The sequence below is a fragment of the Lactuca saligna genome, chromosome 2 (genome assembly GCF_052625555.1).
Source record: "Lactuca saligna cultivar CGN05327 chromosome 2, ASM5262555v1, whole genome shotgun sequence".
In the NCBI taxonomy this organism is placed as follows: Eukaryota; Viridiplantae; Streptophyta; class Magnoliopsida; order Asterales; family Asteraceae; genus Lactuca; species Lactuca saligna.
Genome location: NC_136418.1, coordinates 173353339 through 173375480, shown reverse-complemented (window position 1 = coordinate 173375480; position 22142 = coordinate 173353339). Strand labels below are relative to the sequence as shown.

General features: G+C 34.5%; 2 protein-coding genes and 1 long non-coding RNA gene across 3 annotated transcripts; 1 reads left to right on the top strand and 2 right to left on the bottom strand.

Moving 5' to 3' along the window:
• Positions 1-1311: 1311 nt before the first annotated feature.
• LOC145032833 (CAP-gly domain linker) lies at positions 1312-4200 on the bottom strand. Its single transcript, XM_078981781.1, has 4 exons — positions 3911-4200; positions 2162-3809; positions 1852-2058; positions 1312-1783 (listed from the first exon to the last, which is right to left on the bottom strand). The coding sequence occupies exons 1-4, from the start codon at positions 4198-4200 to the stop codon at positions 1469-1471; spliced, it is 2460 nt and encodes an 819-aa protein (XP_078837907.1). The 3' UTR covers positions 1312-1468.
• On the top strand, positions 1560-5375 carry LOC145032834 (uncharacterized). Its single transcript, XR_013677220.1, has 2 exons — positions 1560-1695; positions 1842-5375. It is a non-coding gene; the product is annotated as an uncharacterized LOC145032834 (long non-coding RNA).
• Positions 5376-8338: 2963 nt separating this feature from the next.
• On the bottom strand, positions 8339-11362 carry LOC145032832 (uncharacterized). The gene is made up of 7 exons (XM_078981780.1): positions 11250-11362; positions 10263-10374; positions 9660-9699; positions 9472-9567; positions 9154-9383; positions 8976-9074; positions 8339-8867 (listed from the first exon to the last, which is right to left on the bottom strand). Exons 2-7 carry the CDS (start codon positions 10367-10369, stop codon positions 8477-8479), a joined length of 963 nt encoding a protein of 320 aa, XP_078837906.1. The 5' UTR covers positions 10370-10374; positions 11250-11362; the 3' UTR covers positions 8339-8476.
• Positions 11363-22142: the final 10780 nt, after the last annotated feature.

Below are 22142 nucleotides of genomic sequence, written 5' to 3'. Positions count from 1 at the left end.
TTATACTCACAAGCCTGGACCAGAATGACAGAGAATTACATACAACCCAAAAGTTGTTCCCATCAACAAGGACAACCTGTAGGGGATAATGGTCACGGCATAACTAACAAACAAAATACCAGTGACACTCCCCCTTCGTGCAAGCTAACTGGAAGATGTTTTGGTAGTGGTCAGTTGGTCACCCCCTTGGTTTGTGGGACCTCCTACGGTAAACCAACAGTGCTTGGGGCTTATCAACATTAAAGGTGTTTTTAGTTGTGAAAAATTGTTTTCAAAATAATAATAATAATGGAGTTATTGTTTTTACTAGAAAATTTAGAAAATATGTCGGGTTAAAACTGATTGAACTTTTTATCAGTTTCATTTTTTATTTAGTTATTTCAAATAATATAATATTAAACGTATTACCTACACAAAATTTAGCAAATATTGTGCATTGTTTGCAAGGAAATGCAAAAGTTAAGAAATGGTCCATGTGTTATTGATTTGCATAATTTCATAAATGCCCCTGTATAATCTCAAGAAATGTAGAAATTGCATATATAATATCCATGTAATAGTACAATCACAGAAATGATCCATGTATGACTACGTCCTAACATTTAGTTTACTCTTAAACTTTCAGTTTAACTGTGTTGTAAAAATTAAATAGTTGATGGGTGGTGATTATGAGTTTGGATGACGGTGGAGAGGAAGTATGGGTGTAGATGTGAGTTAGGCCGGACAGTTTGGGCGTGGGAAAGGATGCGAGAAGCTTTCCCTCTCCCATGACTTAGGGAAAGATGCTGAGGGAAGGAGGTGAGAGAGCTCATTGCCGCACTCTCTCATATTCCTTTTGGCTAATTTTTTTTAATCTTTTTTAATACTTATCAAATTATATACCTATTAAAAATTATAAAAATATATATCAAAACTCATGTTTTTAATTCCCTATAAAATAAGTATAATATTTATAAGAAATGTATATATTTTTTAAAAATAAAAAAATAATGAAAAATTTTCCACTCATTCCTTGGATTTTAAGTGAATGAAAGGAAAATGAAGAAAATGGTGTGAGGATAATTTCCCACTCACACCCTCCGATCTTAGGATGGTTGTTGAGGTGAATTTTTTTATATATAAATTGAATATTGGAAAAATTGTTTTTTAGAAATACTTTGAAAAACATATGGAATCAAACACGTTTTCTAACTTTTCATTTTTTTTCAGAAAATTTCTGTAAAAAACTAAAAAAAAAAATCCACAACCAAACCAGAGGTAGTTAAGTTGGTTTCCAGCAGAGCAGTAACTCACTTTTAAGCCACTTACCGGTAAAAAAATGTCCGCAACCCTTTTGTTGATTTGTTCACAAACTATCATATCATTTACCAGTTTACTTACAAAGAAACCAAAATCCCAAACTCTTTTTAAGAAAAAAAAAAGTAAAAAGGTAAAAAAATCCACACAAAATTATTGGCGTATGAAACTATTATAACAAGAATCCTCCTCCGCTAGGAACAGGACTGGAAAGAAGATCAAAGGGCTTCCCAAGTGCATCTTTCAGAATCGTAATCTGACCTTCTTTCATCAACACATCCTCATCAAGCGCTTCCACCTTCTTCTTCAACATCCCAACCTCCGAACTCAAAAGCATGTTATTCTCGCTGTACCTCTGCACCTCCTCCCACATCATATCCCGTTCCTCTGAAACTTTCGGTAAGATCCCGTTCACAATCGACAGTTCCTTTTTGCAATCCTGCAGACTGTTTTGCAGTCGATAAATCCCCTCATCCTTTTTCATCACCTGTTTGTTAACACAAATTAGTTTTCTTCTCTAAAATTAGGGTTCCTTTGTTTTCCAGATTTGCCTACCTGCATCTCAAGCTCTTTCATCTTGTGAGTTATACAAGAAAGAGTGTCCATTGCATTTTCAACTTCACATCTCAGAATATCGTTTCCTCTGACAGCAGTTGCCAGCTCAGCCTCCAGCCGCTCTACATCCACCTCTTTCGCGTAAAGTTTTTCCCTCAGTAAACTTGTTATCAAAGCCTCTGCTTTCAAATCACACTTTACAACATCCTGCACAAGTTTACATAAAATATAATAACTCTACATTAAACTCTATAAAACCTACAATTTACATTAATAAAACGTAAAAGTTGGATTATATATATTTTTTTACCTCGCTATCTGAAGTTCCTGTGGAGGACTTGGACTTGTCACGTACCACATCAGACACAATCTGCAAACTCCTTGTTAAGCTTTCTGCTCCCCTCTTAAACCCTTGAAGTTTCATATCAGCTTCCATGATCAATTGACTATCTAACCCATTCTGTAATGCTTCATTGGTTTCCAAAGAGGAATGACATGCTCTCGCTTTGATATTTTCCAATAACTTTGAACATAAAACCACACAATCTTTAATCAAACACATTCCTTGATTTTGCAAGCACTGAACACGGCTCCATACTTCCTGATCAAGCTTCAAGGTGGAAAAGCCATTTTCCTTTGAACTCCCTTTTAAACGGTGTAAAAGGTTTATATTTTCATGCCTAAGAGAATCAACCTCAACCCTATAAGATTCCACCTCCTTTCTCAAAGCCTGTTCAACCCCGGTTAACCTCAACTGCTCCATCTGCAACTTTGACCGCAGTTCATGGTCAAAGTTACTATTCTCCAATGAAGCGTTTTTCTTCATTTCTTTACTAACCCCTTCACGCAACCCTTCAATTGTTTTGTCTTGTTCATTGCAAGTTCTGAGAAGTCTTGTAACAGCCCTATGCAACTCCTTGCATTCTTTATCTTTCTCAATGTAGTTTCTTTTGAAACAATCCCTATCCTCTTCAGCTGCTCTGTGTTTATCTTGTAACTCAGAAAGATTTTGATGCAGATTTTGATTCTCCTCAGCTACTTCCTCCATCCTTAAAGTCAAATCCTTGACTTGTTGACCCGAATTCTCAACCCTGCTTTGACTATCTAACTCCCTTTCACCATACAATGATACTTCCCTTTGAAGAGACACGTTTTGTTCAGCCAGCTCCCTTACCCTCTCTCTCAACCTATGCTCTTCCATTTGGTATTTTTCAAGCTTCATTGACCATTCGGTTGACCGCCGATCCAATTCCTTTTCCAATGCCGCCTGCAACTCCTTCTTCTCTCTTTCCAGTTTCCGAGTCCGGGAATGCAATTCCGCCCTTAGTAAAGAGACCTCATCAGCTTCTTCTGATTCCTCATATTCCAAAACCCTACTGCAATCATCATCATCATCATCATCATCATCATCATCAAGCCCATCTGGAGACAATCGATTGTGGGACCCACCGTAGATATCTTCTAATGTGATTGGAATGTCATGTTCGAATTCTTTCGAGTCAACCCTTGGCAAAACACGAGATTGAGAAAGCCTTTCGATCACTTGTTTTGCTAGTTTTCTTGGGGATCCATGAACAACCCCATTTTCAACCCAATCTCTAGTGGACATATAGAGTTTGGATTCTCTGTTGGGGTCTCTGAAGGAATGTGACCTCGGTTTCTGTGTCAAACCACCACCTTCGGTAGCAGTAGGTGGTGGTGGTGGTGATGATGGTGCTGCGTATTGGAATCTTGGTGGTCTTTTTCCACCACCATTTTGAGAATGATGACCTTTAATGTTGGAATTGTTGTTTCTGCTGATCTTTTCTTGATGTTGTTCACCATCAATGTATCGATCAAGAATCTTGTTTGATGCATTTGTTGAGCAATAAGATGAGCTTTCTAATGAAACATTATCGACTCCGGTATTTTCTTCAAACCATTTTGCCCTTGAATGCCTCTCTGGGGTAAGAGCTCGACTGAAACAATCAAAAATAACAACACAAAATCAAAAACCATCACAAGTTTTAAAAAAATATATATATAAAAAAAAGTTATATATTTACAAAGAATGCCTAACCGTGAAGAACTACGAGGAGCAGATTGCTTGTGAGAGACATTACTGCTGCTGCTACAAGCAGAGTCACTTTGAGTTCTGAGCATCACACTATCAACAAAAGTTCCTGAAGAAAATGAGCGACTCCTTCTAAGATGTGGACTGGTTTGAATTTGATTTTGATCTTCAAATGCAGCTTTTTTAGATCTTGATTTACGGGTATCTTGAACTTCATCTCCAAATGAATTCTCTTTGGATTGAGATGGTGCTTGATTGTTAGATGTGGATGACTTGAAAAAGAAGAGCTTTTTCATCTTTCTATCCCTTGTAAATTTTTACTAATCACAAAACTACCTGAAATTATATAGAAATTGATTAGCAAAGTGGTCAAACGATCGATAATTGAAATGAAGAACACAAGAAGAGCTTTGTGAAATAAGCTAGTGTGATTGCATTCAGACATACCCAGATGGGATTGTTTCAAAATGATGAAGAAGATGTAGAGAAGTAAGAGCCACAAGTTGAAAATTCCAATGCATTAAACCCTAAATTCCACAAAAGAACCCACAAAAGAAACGGCAACTATAAATTACTCTGATAGTAAAAAAAATACATGCTGACATTGACTTCAGAAAACCCTTTTTATAATCATGAAAAACAGAACCCTGAAAGAATCAATAAACGTGGATTTCATTTATGATCGAATAACATGTGTCAGTAGCTTTTGTACATACATATATCAAACTGTTCATGTGGGGAAAAAAGGACCAAAGTACCCTCGTCGTCTTCATTTCTCTGATATTCTGAAACCCTAATTCTCTCAAAAACAAGAAATCCCTAAAACCCTAAAAACTCAGATATTAATTGAAAACCCCCCGAAAGTGAGGGGGAATTAACATGAACGAGTCGAAATCACCACAACCATCCCTTTCAAATTTCAAAAATAGGAGTAATGATTGAGAGCGAATTAACATGAACAAGTTAAATCAAAATCATGTAATAAATAATTCAACATACGAGATTGATCAAACCCCATAAAGTCACAGACGCAATTATACACACAAATGCAATGCACCCGACTTGTGATAGAGTTTGAGAGTTACCGATAATGGCGCTGATGAAGAACTAGCCAGCGGTGGGTGTTGCAGATAGAAAAAGCATTGATAGAGAGGGAAAGAAGAAGGTGGAATGGAAGTGAAAGAGAAAAGGAAATGGCAATGGAGTCTGCTTTTGTGGTTGTGGTCATCTTTTTGTGCTTTGTTGGCTCGCAATTAGGGGTGGATTGAAAGAGCCAAAAGTTGAGGGGGTGGTTTTGTTCATAACTGTAAAATTTGAAAGTTTCGATACCGCGGAGACGGCGGAAGGGAGGAGCGTACTTTTTTCTGGTGTAGGGATCGAGAGCGCACGGGTGCAGGAATTATCGGTGTACCTTCATCTTCTTTCTAAACTTTGTTAATTTTTTGATAATTTCACGTTTAAGTTTACAGCATTTAATTTAATAATAATTTGAGATCATAATAATAATTAATACATCAAACTATTTTGAAAAAGAAACATATTTACCTATCAAGATCAAATGTTGTAATTATTTTATTTTTTACACACAATAAGGATACAAATTTTATGTTTTATCATGGCTTGATATATAAAAGACGATGCACATTAGAATTTTCAGATTTGTAAATCTATTTTTACACAATTTTTTCTTTAATTATGTATAATTTTCTGTTTGTTAAAAAAGTTTTCATAACCAATAGTGGATTCATAAAATAAGTTTATAAATGGAGTAAATTGAGTTTGCACAGTTTTAGGTTTCAATCAAAAGGAAAAGTATGCATAAATATTAATCTCTAAACATAATTTTATTTTATTAAATGCCAATCTAAATAAATACTATAAAATTTTATTTTGAGAAACTTAATTACCTTTTTTTTCATAATTTTATTTTATTAAATGTCAATCTAAATAAATATTATCAAATAATTATTTTGAAAAACTTAATTACCTTTTTTTTTTGTTACATTGCATGTAAAAGCAAGAAAAACGTTTTGTCAGTGGAATGCAACTTGGCAAAAATCAGCAACACCTACTAATAAATGTGAAAAACTGTATGAATCACAATAAATATCTTTTTAATTATGAAATGTCAAAATTAATACCATCCGTTAGGAGGGGGTATAGTAATATATAAATTATTAGGGGCGTTTAATTTTTGGTTTGGACCTAAAAAAGGGATTTTGCATTTATATTAATTGACATATTTCAAAAAAAATCATTATATTTGAGAGTTTTTCAGATAAAATTCGCAGTGGCTTTTTTGAAAATAAAAACCTTTAAATGAAAAAAAAAAATCAATAGTTAAAAACAAAAAACAAAAATAAAAACAAAAGTTTCATAAAAATCCTAAATAAAAATTTTTATATTATAATATATAAGTTATAAAGTCTTCAAGTCCTAAACCATAAACCGAAAACTCAACGGACTACATAATACTCGCTTTATGCTTGAATTTGGTTTGAACTTTGATTCGTTAGTTTGAAACCAACCAACTCACATTAAATTAATATATTTGAAAAAAAAAAAAAAAAAGTCTCATCTAATTTTGCCTTTTTTATAGTTTTGTTAAGTATTATCTACAGTCATAAGTCATTGTATTTTTTTTATAAGATAAATACAAAAAATAAACCGATAATGTTTTCTTGACAGATAAAATAGAGATCAATTATTTTTGCATCATCATGTATTTTACAAGATAAGAGCGGCTTGTGTATGTATTTTACAAAAGCATGACATATGGTACAATTATGTTTATCTTTAGCCATACATCATGATGCAGCATTATGCATAATCTCATCATCCATATGGATATGGGGTCCATGCATGAGCTTCATTCCACTTTTCCATAATACCTTCGACATGAAGCCCTTATAAAATGCTTGTGATCCTTCCACTAATCATGGTCCAAAGGCTAAACTAAAGTCTAAAGGTGTCATCTTTTCGTAATTATGAATTCAGTCCTTCAAGTACAAAGCTTATGACAACACGGTCCTTTCACTAAGATGATAGACATATAATCTATTCATGTGTAGTGCCATTTGGCTTGTATGGAAGTCATTTTCAAATGTTGTTTGAAAAATTCATACGTATCTCCATTGGTGTGTCCATGCACAGATGTGACCCCTGATGTTGATGTGGAAATGATGGTTACGCTCTAACAAAAATAATAGTAAATTTATTGTCTCAATTTGAAACGAAATGGTTTATTTAAGAGAATCCATCGTTCGCGTTCACAAATCACTAGATTTGACAGTTTTATTATATAAAACAAAATCACATCATAGGAAACTCTCAAACATAGAATGTGACCATGTCAATCATACAAATTTGTAAAATGCAATGTTTTAAGAACCATGATTTTATTCAAACCGGTCTAATAATTGATTAATTGGTTCCCGTTTTGACAATCAGGTCAATCACATAACCAAAAAAATTTAGTTTTTCTGCGTACATATATACATCAATCCAGTTACATAAAAAAGAAAACATAAAATGTAATAACAAAATAAAATATAGTTTTAGATAAATACAAACATACAAAAAACTTCATAATATTTATCATTTTTAGTAACAAAACACACTACTTAAGAAAATACATCAAAAAGAAAACATAAAAGATAGTAACAAAACAAAATATAGGTTTAGATTTAAATGCATAAAAAATTTTATAATATTTACCTTTTTTAGTAACAAAACCAACTATTTAAACTATAGAGAAAAACATATTAAATATCCGATGTAAAGAATTTTTTCTCATTTTGAGGGTCTATTAAGTTGGTCAATATAAACATTAGAAATCAAATTAAACGTTACTAGATTATCTCATATTTTCACTCTCTACAATTGCAAATGATGGATATGGAGATAGTTATCAAACAAAAGATGTAGACATCAATTAAAGTCTAAATAGATGTAAAAAAAAAAAAATTACATCAAAGTTTATTATATAAAATATGCACCAAAGTTTACTATATAAAATATGCATTAAACCGAAGCTCGTTTTCATGCGTAAAAAAAGTGCACCAAAGTTCATTCCAGTCTAAAAATATGCATTAAACAGAAGCTAGGCTTTCTCTTGTTTGGCTTGCGGCTGATACGAACCGGTAAAATGTAATGTTAAATTCTTCAAAGAAAATTAATTAACAAAGGTCAAGTATTTCAACAAGAAGGATTGAAGCTTGCTGATTTTGTAAAAGGGAGGTCATTATTTGCATCTACTATCATAACTACATCCGATAATTACAAATGATTAGTCGATTTAAATTTGGTTAAAACAGGTGAATCATTTAAGCCTAGATTGTTTTTGGGACATTAATCATAGTCTAAAAAGACGATATTTGGGTCCATCATTTAACATCCCTAAAGCAGAAAAAAGGAGACGAAAAACACAAAAAATATAACAAATCAAGTTGCTCCAGTTATATCTTGTTTAACATCATCATCCATCATTCATACGAGTCCAAAATCAAGAAAGTCATAGTTGAGAATATATTTCCTCAATCCTTAAAAAGTTGACAAATTCACCATTTTGATTTAACCAGATTCACTCCCCTCTGGTGAAGCATTGTTGACATCATCATCCTCCTCAACAGGCGTCCCAGTCCCAGTCCCAGTCCCACCATTGCCTCTAGGAGCAGGGCTAGGGCTCCTACTGTGTCCATTTTCTTCAGCAGGGACACCATCATCATCTTCCATGGGGCTCCTACTTGCCGCCGCCTTAGGCCGCCTTGGTGATAGTGAAGGTGATTGCGATGGTTGCAGGGCGGCAGTTCTGTCATCAGGCGATGGGCTGCTGCTGCGCTTCCTCCCTTTCGATGGTGGTGGTGATGCCCCCCTGTGTCTCCTTGGGCTTCTCGATCTTCTCTCTGCACGTTCAATGCTCCTTTCCCTCTCCCTCTCCCTCTTTACAGGTGACCTTGATTGGCTATACATAATTCAATCAAAATAACACAAATTAATAATTAAAATATTACACAAATAAATGAAAGCATGTTTTGGTATTTCTTGCATTTAACAATGAAGACAAAGTAACCTGTAGCTACGACTCCTGCTAAAACTACGACTACGGCTTCTTCCACGCCTAGGTGGCGATGGGGTCCGCGAGTAACTTCTCCCACGCCTGCTTTCAGCACTTGATAACAAACAAACAAACAAACAAAATTAAAATTTTCATTAATCAAATAATAATAATAATTAATAAAACAGCTTACTTGACTTTCTTTGGACTATTCTGACAATTCCTTTCTATATGACCACGTTCACCACATCGATAGCATTTGTTCTTCCAATCACCGGCTTTACAGTCACGAGCCCAATGCCCATCAAGCCCACAATTAAAGCACCGCCCTGACCCCGGTGGAGGACCTCTCCCAAGAAACTCACGAGAACCGCCATCACGGCCACCGCCATCACGCCCGCCGCCGCCACCGCCACGTGGAGCCTATTAAATTACAAAAAGTAAAATTGTATTTTAATTGTCTTAAGAAAAAATTTATATCAAACTTTTGGAAATTTCATTATCGATTTACCCCTTTTGCAAACTCCACCACTATTCGGCTTCCATCAACATCGCGACCATTTAAGCTATATCTTGCATCATCAGCATCTCTTGCATCGCTGAATTCCTGTAAGGGAGTAAACAGAGAAACGGGGGAAACGGTAAAATATATCAAGATAAGGTGTGGAAAATTAATAAAAGAAAAGAAAATTTGTGTACCACAAAGGCAAAGTCGCGCTTCATATCCACATCGCGTATTCTGCGTTAAATGGATTCCAGAAATAGTAAGGGCATCACATCATGACATTAAGTACCCCAAAGGGTTTTGATACGTTTACTTTCGCCCCTCAAGGATGAACTAAACACCAGTTTTGAGATTGTTTGCCATTTCCATCAAAAAAACACGCAAAACAATTTAGAAAGATTCGCCAAAAGTCTCCCTACAGAACCTCCCCACCAAGGGCAACCTCTCACCATAGACCTTCATAAAGATCATTCAAGTTAATTTTTTTACTTGATGGATGGCACTTTTTTTCTTTTTTAAAAACGAGGGGTTGTTGGATATCAAAATTAAGCCAATAATGGCAAATTGGCAATTCAATTGTTTAGCTTTCTTAGTACACACCTTCAAGTAGAATGTCCCAGAAGGAAAAGGGATGTGCCAAAACTACTACCCAAAAGTGAATAAATGAAGGTACAATGGTGCATAGACATCATTGAGGCTTATGTAACATGATGAACATAGAGGGATATGCATAACTATATCAAACAGACAGATCACAGAAATAGAGTGTTGATAATAGTTGATAGTTGAATGCTAACCTTCCATATCTGCTAAAAATGTCTTCCAAATCACGCGATCTTGTTCGTGAAGCCAGGTGGCCAACATAGAGACGAGTGCTGCCATGGCGATCATCATAACGAGGCATATTTCCTGCATAGCAATAAAGATTATTAAAAAGCAATAACATCAAGATAAGAGAATATAACATGGCTTAATAAACAATTTAGAATCCCCATTAGCACTCGTTTGATGATAACTGTTAGCAGAGTAACATATACACCAAGTTTACTGTAGAATTCGTAAAAGTTTACTTGTTTAGACATCTGACTATTCATCCACCAACATTTTAGCAAATACAAAAATAAGAAGTTAAAAAAATTGTCACGTTTTAATGTTCTTTTCCATCAGAAAGACATGAAACCATTGTGGGATTCAGGTCAGATTAAATTCGTAAATGATGATGGCTATCACTCCTAGCTAAAGACAACGAGGTTACAAAAAAGTTAAAGATTATTAGGATGAATTGGTCAATAGAAACATTAACGAGCATGTAGAAGAACCGGTGACTCTTTTATTGAAACCAGTAGAAATTTTGTATGATTAGCATGTTGAATGTAAAGAAAGCGCTTTAATAGATCAAAGCAAGTAAACCTCCAAGGTTTGAAACCATCCTTATTACAGGAAACAAATTCTGTTAAAAGTTGAAAATAAATATCAATTTCGAAGTCCAAGACAATCCGTTCGCTTTTACCGAAGAGAGAGCGTAATTTATAGCCGAGTCGTCCAAAACACCAAAGAGGCTAGAAAGATTATACAGATTGTTTTTATATCAACACAGAAACATATAATAATCAAGAAGAACAAAAGAATATCCTTAATGTAAAGTAAGAAGAAAAAACATGAAGTTAACAGATCCAGATCCACCAAACTAAAACCTTTGAAATTATATCGATTCAAGTATTGCATATAAGCGCGCAAGTAGTAAAGAATATCGAAAAACCAGATGCCCGCACACAAAGAGGTACCTGAAGAAGGCGGAAGTTCGTACAAAACCCTAGATTTGAGTTTCTCGCTTTTTGGGAGTCCGGAAAGAGATAAAAGACTTTGACTGATTTATATAGCGATTGGATGTCTAAATCCGCAGTTTTTTTATTTTTTATTTGGATGTTTTTTGTGTATATTAAAAATTAAAAAATATATAAAATGCAATGCATCAATCTCTAATTAATTTTCAAATTGAAATTGTATTATTTAAAAAGTTCGCAAAAAAATCATATAACAAATTTTTAGGTGGCATTTGGTTCCTATAATGTTGTTAAATATTTGAAATTTATCAAAGAATTGAAATATATAAGGAATTCTAATTAGATTCCATGTTTTGTTGACATTAAATGAGATTTGAATCTAATTTTATATATTTGTTAGGTTGGCCAAAAATAGAATTGAAATAATATAAAATAACATAATTATTCTTCTTGTTTTATGCTTAATTTTTTTGTTTTATAACTTATATCTAAGCATATATTATATAAATTAAAAAATAGAAAGTCGTGGTTATTACAATGGTGGTAGATGGTAGTGGCGATGGGGATGGTGGCGGTGATGGTGATAGTGTTGGATTAGTGTCTAAGTCCATAACTATTTTGGTATGTACTAGATCCGATGGTGCATGGTCCTTTTGGGTTGCCTTCACCAAAGCAACTTGATAGGATGATTTATGGAGAGTAAGGATTAAATATGATTTATTAATGTATTATGAGAATAATATATTAAAGGAGAAATCATATTGTTTAATTAATATTAGTCAATAATTAATTGGTAATTAGTTTTGTGACTAAAAGAGATTAATTAAACTTAAGGGACTGGAATTGTAATTATAGGATAATTGCAATTTGGGCCATGGATTGCCTTATATTAAGGGATGGATGAATTCTAATGGGAAACCCATAAGGAAATCGTCCATGGGTTTAATTAAAGGAGTCTATGGGTTGCTTAGGGCTTAAGCATCCAAATTAGGGTTTCCTTGTTAGATAACCCTAATAGCCCAACTATATAAAGACCCCTTAAGGCTCAAAAACGTGGCTAATGTTCTTGTTAGGGTTTACACACGTTTTTGGCAGCCTCCATCCTCTCTCCTCTTCATCCTCTTGCTTATGGTGTTTGTGAACCATTAGAGGAGTGACACTTGTGACTCTAAGCCTTCCAAAGTCAATTAAAGGAGATTTGGGATTGTTATTGCTACATAACAATCAAGGTATGATCTTAAACCTAATTACATATTAATATGATTACTTGAATGCTAGAATTAGGGTTTATAGTCTTGGATTCAAAGCATGTACAATAGAGAAACCTAGATCCGAGCATTAGGGTTTGTATGAGCACATAGGATGACTTATGACCAAAACCCATCAGTGGTATCAGAGTCTAGCTTGGTTTCAATTGTATTGATGCATTGTATAACTGGAAATTCGTTTTTTGGGCTTTATGGTTGAGGAACTCGGCGAGTACCACAGTGTACTCGGCGAGTAGACCTCAACTCGGCGAGTACAGTGTGGTACTCGACGAGTTCGAGCGTCAGATAATGCTTATCTCGGGATTTCTTGCTGTTTTTGCATTTGGATAGTTACCTTATCATGTTAGATCAATATAAATCCGATTTTATGATATATATGACTATATTCTTGATCTAATTAAAGATAATTATCAATTAATAAGATAATTGTTTCCTTATAAGATAATTAATTAATTATTTTGAGTAAATTGATAAATTGTCTTGCAAGAAATCATTAAACAAATCAAATATGGATAATTATGTAACTAAATGTTAGTTTAGATTATTTGTTATTTGATCCTTGTAGTTATGAAAAGTTTCATATTTTACCCTTTAGGTTTTATAGTTTAAATTTGAACCCAAAGGTTTTGAAGTTTTGAAATTTAAATAGTTAAAACCCTAATGTTTTGAAAAAGGTTTCAAAACTTGCCCTCAAGTTTTGGAATTTAAAAGTTGATTAAAAGGTTTAATTAGAAATGTTAAATTCTAAAACTCTAGTAATGTTTTGAAAAGTTCAAATCACACCCTTATGGTTTTATTAATTAATTAAGGAGTATAATTAAAAGAGGTTTAATAAATCCATAAAAGTTTAGGTTAACCATTTAATTGAATTAAAAGTGTAATTGTTAAAGTTAACCATATAGTATTTTAAAAGTGTGAAATACACCCTATACTATATATATAACATTAAAGGTCTAACATTATATATATGTATGAGTAAAAGTCAGTCTTACCGTTAGTAGGCCTCATTCACGAAGCTGGTCTATAAGGGGTGTTTAAGGAAATTGCCTATAAAATGGCGATTGAATGGGTATCCACTCTTACCCACCGCACTCTTGACTAGTGGAGGGTCGTTAGCCGAACGGGTAGGATAGGACGAAACCTTCCATTATGAGTATAATGAAATACAAAGTAACTAAATGTTTTTCAAATTCCCAATATTAGTTACTTAGGCAAAAGTGAATTGATGCAATTCCATGAAATTGCACTTTGTGCCCTTGCGAAGACGTTAGTGGAGCGTGTGTGGTTTACCGGCACACTAAATGGTTCTAAGCAAAGGTAGCAAAGGGTGACTCAATGTTTATCATAGTTCGGTGGAGCGTGTGTGGTTTACCGGCACATCGAATAGATGATTGTAACATGTGAAGGGCACCATGTAGTTTGCATGGTTATTCACACCCGCTTTGTGATCCTCGGCATCCCAGTCACAAACAAGAGGGGCATATCGAGATTTAAACATGCCATTGAAATGTTCAATGAATCTCAAAGGATCTAGGAGTTTTCATAGATTTAAAACCTAAATTTCTTTTTCGTTTTTCATGGTGGAAATTAGTGAATCGTCATTCACTTACCTTCAAACGTTCTGCAATTTGGGTTACGACATCCCTCTCTCGAGTTGTAGGATATTGTGTTGGGTCCTAACCTTGGAATTTCATTTGGGTGATTTACCAAGGACTCAATCAATCAACTAACTTGAATTCGGTTTTCTCCCGATGTCAAAGTTCGACAACTATGGTCTTCTCAAATCCCGTGGAACAAGCATTCCACATGAAGATGATATTCCACGATTCGATCGAGGAAAAAAAAATCATGCTTCACTTCCTCCTCCTCCTCTAATTATTCTCCCTAACCCACAAGATTGTAAAATTGAAAGGTTCAATATCACTCAAGCCCTTTTGGAAAGTAAACATAAAGAGGGCAAGTCGGTATGTGCACACGTCTTAGGGATGAAGTCACACATTGATAGATTAAGAATGATGGGATACGTTGTCAGTGAAGTGATGGCTGTTGATTGGGTTCTTCAGTCACTTCCTAACTCATATAGTGAGTTCGTAAGAGAGTACTATATGATGAACCGCGATGTGACCCTTATAGATCTCACCTATATGCTTATTGCTACTGAATCAGCAATGGTTTGACGCAATAGAAAAGCAAAGTTGATTGGTGAATCTGCCTTCAAGATCTCTATGGATATAGACAATGGCAATGGAAAACATGCAATGATCGAAAAGTTTGATCATAAGTGAAAGGCGATGTCTGAAGTAGTTCCATGTGTTGTTCCAAAAGAATCAATTTGCTTTTATTGCCAAGAGAAGGGGCATTGGAGACGAAGTTGCCCTATTTACCTAAGAGATCTAAGAGATGGGAGAGTCAAAAGTATGACTACGCTTTAGGTAAGAATCCACTATCTAACTCCATTAAGTTCCTATTCATTGATTCTTAATACATGATGTGATAAGATTGCATTTGAATGTTTTGAAGGATCGGTGAAAAGAAAGGAAGCTTGATAAGAGAGCAAGATGAATCTAATCACAAGTGATGGATCTCGATCGCATGGACTTGAAGATTGGATTTTGAGCTTAGATAGTTATGATAGAGTTGTTAGAAAATTTCCTTTTACATAGTTTTCAATAGATTTTGCATTGTAAGGACAAATGTTTTTCCGCTGCTTTTATAAATAAAACAAATTTTGTTTAACTTATTTATTTGTTTACTTCCTTGCAATGAAATTGTTATGAAAATTGATGTTTGCATATTTCTACAACGAATGGATATGATTCTTAGTTATGTTATTTATGGAAATGTCAAGAATTTACCAAATAGGGAGAGTTTCTCATCGCCCAAGTTTCAATTGGACAGAAACTTGGAATCATGCAACGTGGATGCACGATGAATGAGAAATTACGTATTTGGAAATTAGACTAATTCATTGACAAAGTGTCAAGTAAAGGACTAGGAGATCGAGTACACAAAGTTGTGTGTTGATCAAGTTCACCATAAGAGTAACAAAGATATTCGTCATGATTTACTAAAGGTTTAGTAAATATGATTATGCTTATAAGATTAAGTGTAATTCTGAATTGATTGAAAATGTTTAAATCAATAGCAGAACGAATAAGAAGAGTCAAGTAGGCAGAAAGATAAAAGTTTCTCCATTCTAAGAAGAAGGGAGAGTACCTTTTATGCTTTATGATAGGTCTTAATTATTAAGAACCATATCTCAATTGATCCTCTAAGTGAGTCTTAGTACAATTGTATGTTTAAGAAGAGGAATCAAGGATTGAAGAAATGGTTAAATCAAGAAGTCTATCATACTTCGTTCCAATAACAAGTCTTAAAGTTAAGATTGTGACAATGAGTGAAAAGTATTAAAGGTTTATAACATTCATCAAATGTGGAAAGTTGTGATGTCTTGAATAAGACAAAGACCAACTTGGACCAATTTATGAAGTGTTTTGATAAAAACTGCACTAACTCTTGAATATTTGTTTGTCAAGAAATGTATTGACAAGAGAATCTTATATGTCAAGGAGTCAGTGGGAGTCTTAATAGTCTTGAAAAGTTTCAAGAACAAATCAAATAAACCTTATCGATCATCACTAGCACACAAGTTGAGGTTTACAACTTATCGTGAAGACATTATTTTGTTTCTGTGCCAATCCAATCAAGTTAATCATGCATGTGAGTCCTATGAGTTCTCATTTGAATGCATAAAAGGCAAGGACCTTGATCAATGAAAGGTACATTGATAGGAAAAAGGTGAGATGCTCAACTACTTGGAAGACGTGGTGGGCAGCTGTGCTACCATAAGTCAAGAAATCAAGATTAAGAAAGTTTGGTCCATATGAGTCTGAATTTGTTGTAAAATTTGTTTTAACAAATTCACATGGATAGGAACAAATACACCATTAAAATCTAAGTGTCATAAGATTTCCTCCTTCATGAAAATGATTGTGAGAAAATGGTTTCACTAAGAAAGATTTTAAGAAGATAGTGATTGTAAAATTGCATTCTCGAATTTGATCATGGTTACGACATCCCTTTCCATAATTTGAATTGTGAGGTTTGGCAATTAGTCTTAATTGTTAAGACACACATATAAACTATCTAAGGCAAAGGTGTATAAGTTCAAGAAGCCTTGATAAAAGATTATCAAAGCACTAAGTATTAGAAACATGAACTTAAGAAATTCAATAAGTATTGTTTTTCTAAAAGTTAAGATGTTTATGAATACATGTCGAAGCTAGTGGGAGCATAAGTGTTATGTTTTATAATAATCATCATGATAGTGGGAGCATAAATGTTATGATTGTATGATTATTAAGGCGAGTATTGCATATTTGGCAATATTAATTATAGAAAACAAGAGTCATTCTTTGCAAAGTTGTAAGGGTTGTATAGTTGTTTTGCTATAATTAAGGGAGAGAATATTATGCTTCATTTCAAATCTAAAGGATTAGGTTGTGGAATGTTAATAAATTTAGTCAAAGGTACATAGTGTGTTCTTAAAATTTCGATTATGATTACGGCATTCCTCTTCACAATTCGAATTTTGAGAACATAGCAAATAAAACATTGTGCATCATGTCCCATATGCTTCGGGTATAGGATCGATTGCAAATGCTTTAATGTTTGACCATTCTAAAATTTTCCAAATGTCTAGCGCATTTAGAGGGAAAAGGGACTAGAATCGGTTTTGACTAAAATAATTAAACAACTGTCAAAGAACAATCCAAAGTTCGATGAGGATTGGTTGCTTGTGAGTAGTTGGAAGCATGGTGTTAATGGACCATATTGACATTATGATGAATAGAAAAGATTCTATTAAGAAATGAGTTGTCATATGGAAAGTATGGAAATGTGTCCATATTGGGAAGTAAAGATTGAAAATCTATGTCTAGATTAGAAACTTTTATGCAAAAGGATGTTCAAAGGAATGTACTTTGAGTGAGAGACATCACATCTAAGGAATTGTCTTGTAACAATCTCCGATAGAGGACTTTGTAATATCATTGGCAATAGTCTTTGAGACTTTGGTGCAGTGACATTACAAAAGGATCGTTGCATAAAGTGTTAGAATCTAGTATATTCTATAAGTAACAAGAATTTGATATTCTTACACTTAAGAAAATGGATTTGGAGTTGTGAAATGAGAATGATTGGAAATGTGTTCAATTTGTCTATTTCACAAAAGTAAGAACCATAGGTAAACATTGTGTGCATGCTAGGAGCATGGGACAAGTGTAATAATTCAAGTAAGAAGTTGATTACCTGAAACGACAAATAATGAGTAATCGATATGGTGATAAATAAAACGTGTTTTGTTTATACTCAAAGGATTGAGGCCATATGGGATTAGTATTATTCTTGTGTTTCACCTTGCATGTTTTGACTTCCAGAATAATTGAGTTTATTAAGAATAATCGAATTATTCAGACGGGCCACAGTCGTTCATATGTTGGAAGTAGATATGAATGAAGACTGTCATGAATTGGTGTGTAGATTGTCTAGAAAAGTATTAGACATAAGCAAATGTTTGTTGCAACGTTCATGAATGCTTATGAATATGATTTGAGCATTGGATTAAACCCACGCTCACTTGGATCACTATCTCGAGTGATTAGTGAGACGATAACATCTTATATTCTTGAAACCGAGATGTGTGAGTTGTATCTTGCTAATTGGTTGCACATTGATAATATGTAAACGCACTAGTAACTTGGTGTTATAAAACATATTGTTGTGGGTGATTTGGTTAGTAAGTGTAAGCAAGCATTGTATCAAAGTTTATCCGTTCCTTTTATCCAAGGTAGGATAAAAGCGATATCTTTGGGCCCCTCGATGGTTTAGTGATGACATACGTAAATGCTCGGCCGGGCTAGGGCTAATTTGATTTGTTCAATTAGTCTGTCGTCATAAATCGGAAATCGAGATATAGTACAAAGAGAATGATTAGAAATCATATCTCATACGATATCTAGAATGGAGGAATATATGATCCCTTATCTAAGGACACGCGTATCTGATATGATCAGAGTTGACAGCGACTTTGGAAAGCTACGATTGCAGATCAGGATCTGAAGTCATACGCAGAATAGTTGTTAGACTTATCCAAATGGGAGACTGTTGGATTAGTGTCTAAGTCCATAACTATTTTGGTATGTACTTGACCCGATGGTGCATGGTCCTTTTGGGTTGCCTTCACCAAAGCAACTTGATAGGATGATTTATGGAGAGTAAGGATTAAATATGATTTATTAATGTATTATGAGAATAATATATTAAACGAGAAATCATATTGTTCAATTAGTATTAGTCAATAATTAATTGGTAATTAGTTTTGTGACTAAAAGAGATTAATTAAACTTAAGGGACTGGAATTGTAATTATAGGATAATTGCAATTTGGGCCATGGATTGCCTTATATTAAGGGATGGATGAATTCTAATGGGAAACCCATAAGGAAATCGTCCATGGGCTTAATTAAAGGAGTCTATGGGTTGCTTAGGGCTTAAGCATCCAAATTAGGGTTTCCTTGTTAGATAACCCTAATAGCCCAACTATATAAAGACCCCTTAAGGCTCAAAAACGTGGCTAATGTTCTTGTTAGGGTTTACACACGTTTTTGGCAGCCTCCATCCTCTCTCCTCTTCATCCTCTTGTTTATGGTGTTTGTGAACCATTAGAGGAGTGACACTTGTGACTCTAAGCCTTCCAAAGTCAATTAAAGGATATTTGCGATTGTTATTGCTACATAACAATCAAGGTATGATCTTAAACCTAATTACATATTAATATGATTACTTGAATGCTAGAATTAGGGTTTATAGTCTTGGATTCAAAGCATGTACAATAGAGAAACCTAGATCCGAGCATTAGGGTTTGTATGAGCACATAGGATGACTTATGACCAAAACCCATCAGATAGTGTGGGTGGTGATGTGGTTTGTAGTGGAGATGGTGGTGACTAACGGTGGTGGTAGGTGGTGGTAGCGAAAGTGGTAGGTGGTGATGGCAGAGGTTGTGGTGATAACGAAGCTGAGTGGTGGTGGTAGTGGAGGAAGAGATGGTGGTGGCAGCAATGGCATTAGTAGTGGTAGATGCAACTGTTAGGTGCATTTCATGCATTCGTTTTTATAGTTTTAGTTCATAAAAGTGCATTACATTTAGGTTTAAACTCATGCATTTTGTATATTTTCGGGATTTTTCATGATGCAATTCCATTCACACGCTTTTAGGATATTTCAGGGACTTATGAAGGTTGGATCTTGTTGGAGGAAGTTATCAAGAGTTGGAGACAAAGTTGTAGAAGTTTTGGAGCTTTGAAGAGAGAGAATGAAGAAATGAAGAATTTGGCTTCACAGGAGTTTACACGGCCGTGTAAATGTATACCTATAATTTACACGGGCCGTGTAAACGTATATGCAAGGATATTCTACTTCGAAGACCTGGAAGAATTAAGCATTCTACTTTTCTTGTTTACACGGTCGTGTAAATGGAACCCTTTGATTTACACGGGCCGTGTAAACGTCTCGACGATTTTAAAGTGGTTTTGTCTTCTTATAATTCAGACAATCAGTTTTTATGGGAGTTAGGTCGGATTTTGGGAGGAGAAGAGACGATTTTCAGAGCTTTGGCAAGTAGATTAACACTTGGAAAACACTTTAATTTCTTTTTGTAAGTCAATTTGAATTTTAAACTTGTTTGATTGTAGTCTAACCTAGATATGTGTAGTTGATTTTATTATCATTTCCGAATCTGAATTCTTAAGTATGTGTTGTTAGGCTGTAACTTGAATTTGACTTGTGTTTAACATCTAGTAATCTTTGATTTGATCTTAATCATGTGTTTGGTTAGTTCACTTTTTCACTTGATCAATGAACTAGGGTTCTATTCAATCTAGTTAATCAAATCATGAAATTCGTATATGTTTTATGATTTGATGCTAGTAACACTCACTTACTTGGTTGTAATTAGATCAAAATTAGTGCAATCAAAGATTAAATGTTTATATTCCCAAGCTTAAGAGGATTGTTAAACATTGTTGGTAATTAGTGCAAGAACCTAATGTCATTTAATGATTTAATGCAAGAGCTTATTTGGGTTGAATCAATTAAATGAAGTTTTATTTAAAGAGCTTATTTTGAATAAAATACTTTTGCCAATTTGGATATTAGAGTTTATTAATATCCAACTTACCAACCTAGATTGAACATGAGTTATAATCATATCACATCTTTCAACATAATACATATATAAGAGTCAGAATCGGAAATGTACTTCTTTTACTGCGTTTGTTTTCAATTTTTCTTATTTATGAAGTTTAATTCAAGTTTAAATACAAACCCCCACTTCAATATTACTTGTATTATGTGTGAAAATGTGGCAAGATAAAAAGTCCCGTATCTTTGTGGACCGACCCTGCTTACTCTATACTATCTTTAGTATTAGAAATAGCAGTGATCTGAGTTATATTAATATTATTTTATCCCATCATTTATTGGTTTGACACCCAAACAAATTGGCACCGTTGTCGGGGATACGGTAGTACTAATTGTTTATGCCAAGATCTTTTCGCACAGGTACACCTTTACCAGTTGATTTGGAAATAGAGAAATATGCTAAACAGAGAAGGAAGCAAGCCAAACTTTTAAAGAAACAACAACAATCCAGAGCTTCTTCATCAAATCCATCAACTACATCCTCTCCAACATTCAAAAGTATCACCCCACCATCTTCACCTACTCCTACCATGGCAGACAACCATGGAGGACATCAAAATCCTCCACATCCACCACCTGAACAAACCTTTAGACAATGGGCTACTCAAGATGTCACCCAACAACCTTTGTGCATAAATTACCCTGCAACAATCAACTTTGAACTCAAGTCTGGACTCATCCATTTGTTACCCTCATTCCGTGGTCTTGAGAATGAAAACCCACATAAATTCCTTAAGGAATTTCATGTTGTTTGTATGGGTATGAAGCCACATGAAGTCACAGAAGATCAAATCAAGTTAAGGGCATTCCCCTTTGCTTTACAAGATTCAGCCAAGGAGTGGTTGTATGACTTACCACCGGGGTCAGTCACAACATGGAATGAACTTGCAAGGATGTTTATGGATAAATATTTTCCCGAAATGAGAGCTTCAGCTTTACGTAGAGAGATAATTGGAATCAAGCAACAAAAGAGAGAAGCCTTGCATACTTATTGGGAGCGGTTCAAGAAATTGTGCTCAAAATGTCCACAACATGGGATTACCGAGTATCAATTGTTGCAGTATTTTTGTGAAGGAATGTCATCTTTGGATAGGAGATTACTTAATGCATCAAGTGGTGGATCTATAGCTGATAAGACTCCAAGAGAAATTAGAGTTCTTATCAAGAACATGGCAGAAGAGTCCAAGCATACAGCCCAAGAAGAAGAATGGTACATGGATGCACCCCGAGGTGTAAAGGAGGTCCAAACTCCTCAAATTGAAGCTCAATTGTCCGAACTAACGAAAGTGGTTATGATGCTAGCCAAAGACAAAGGTGTGCAACCCACACCCCATCCATGTGGTATTTGTACTCAAGTGGGGAAT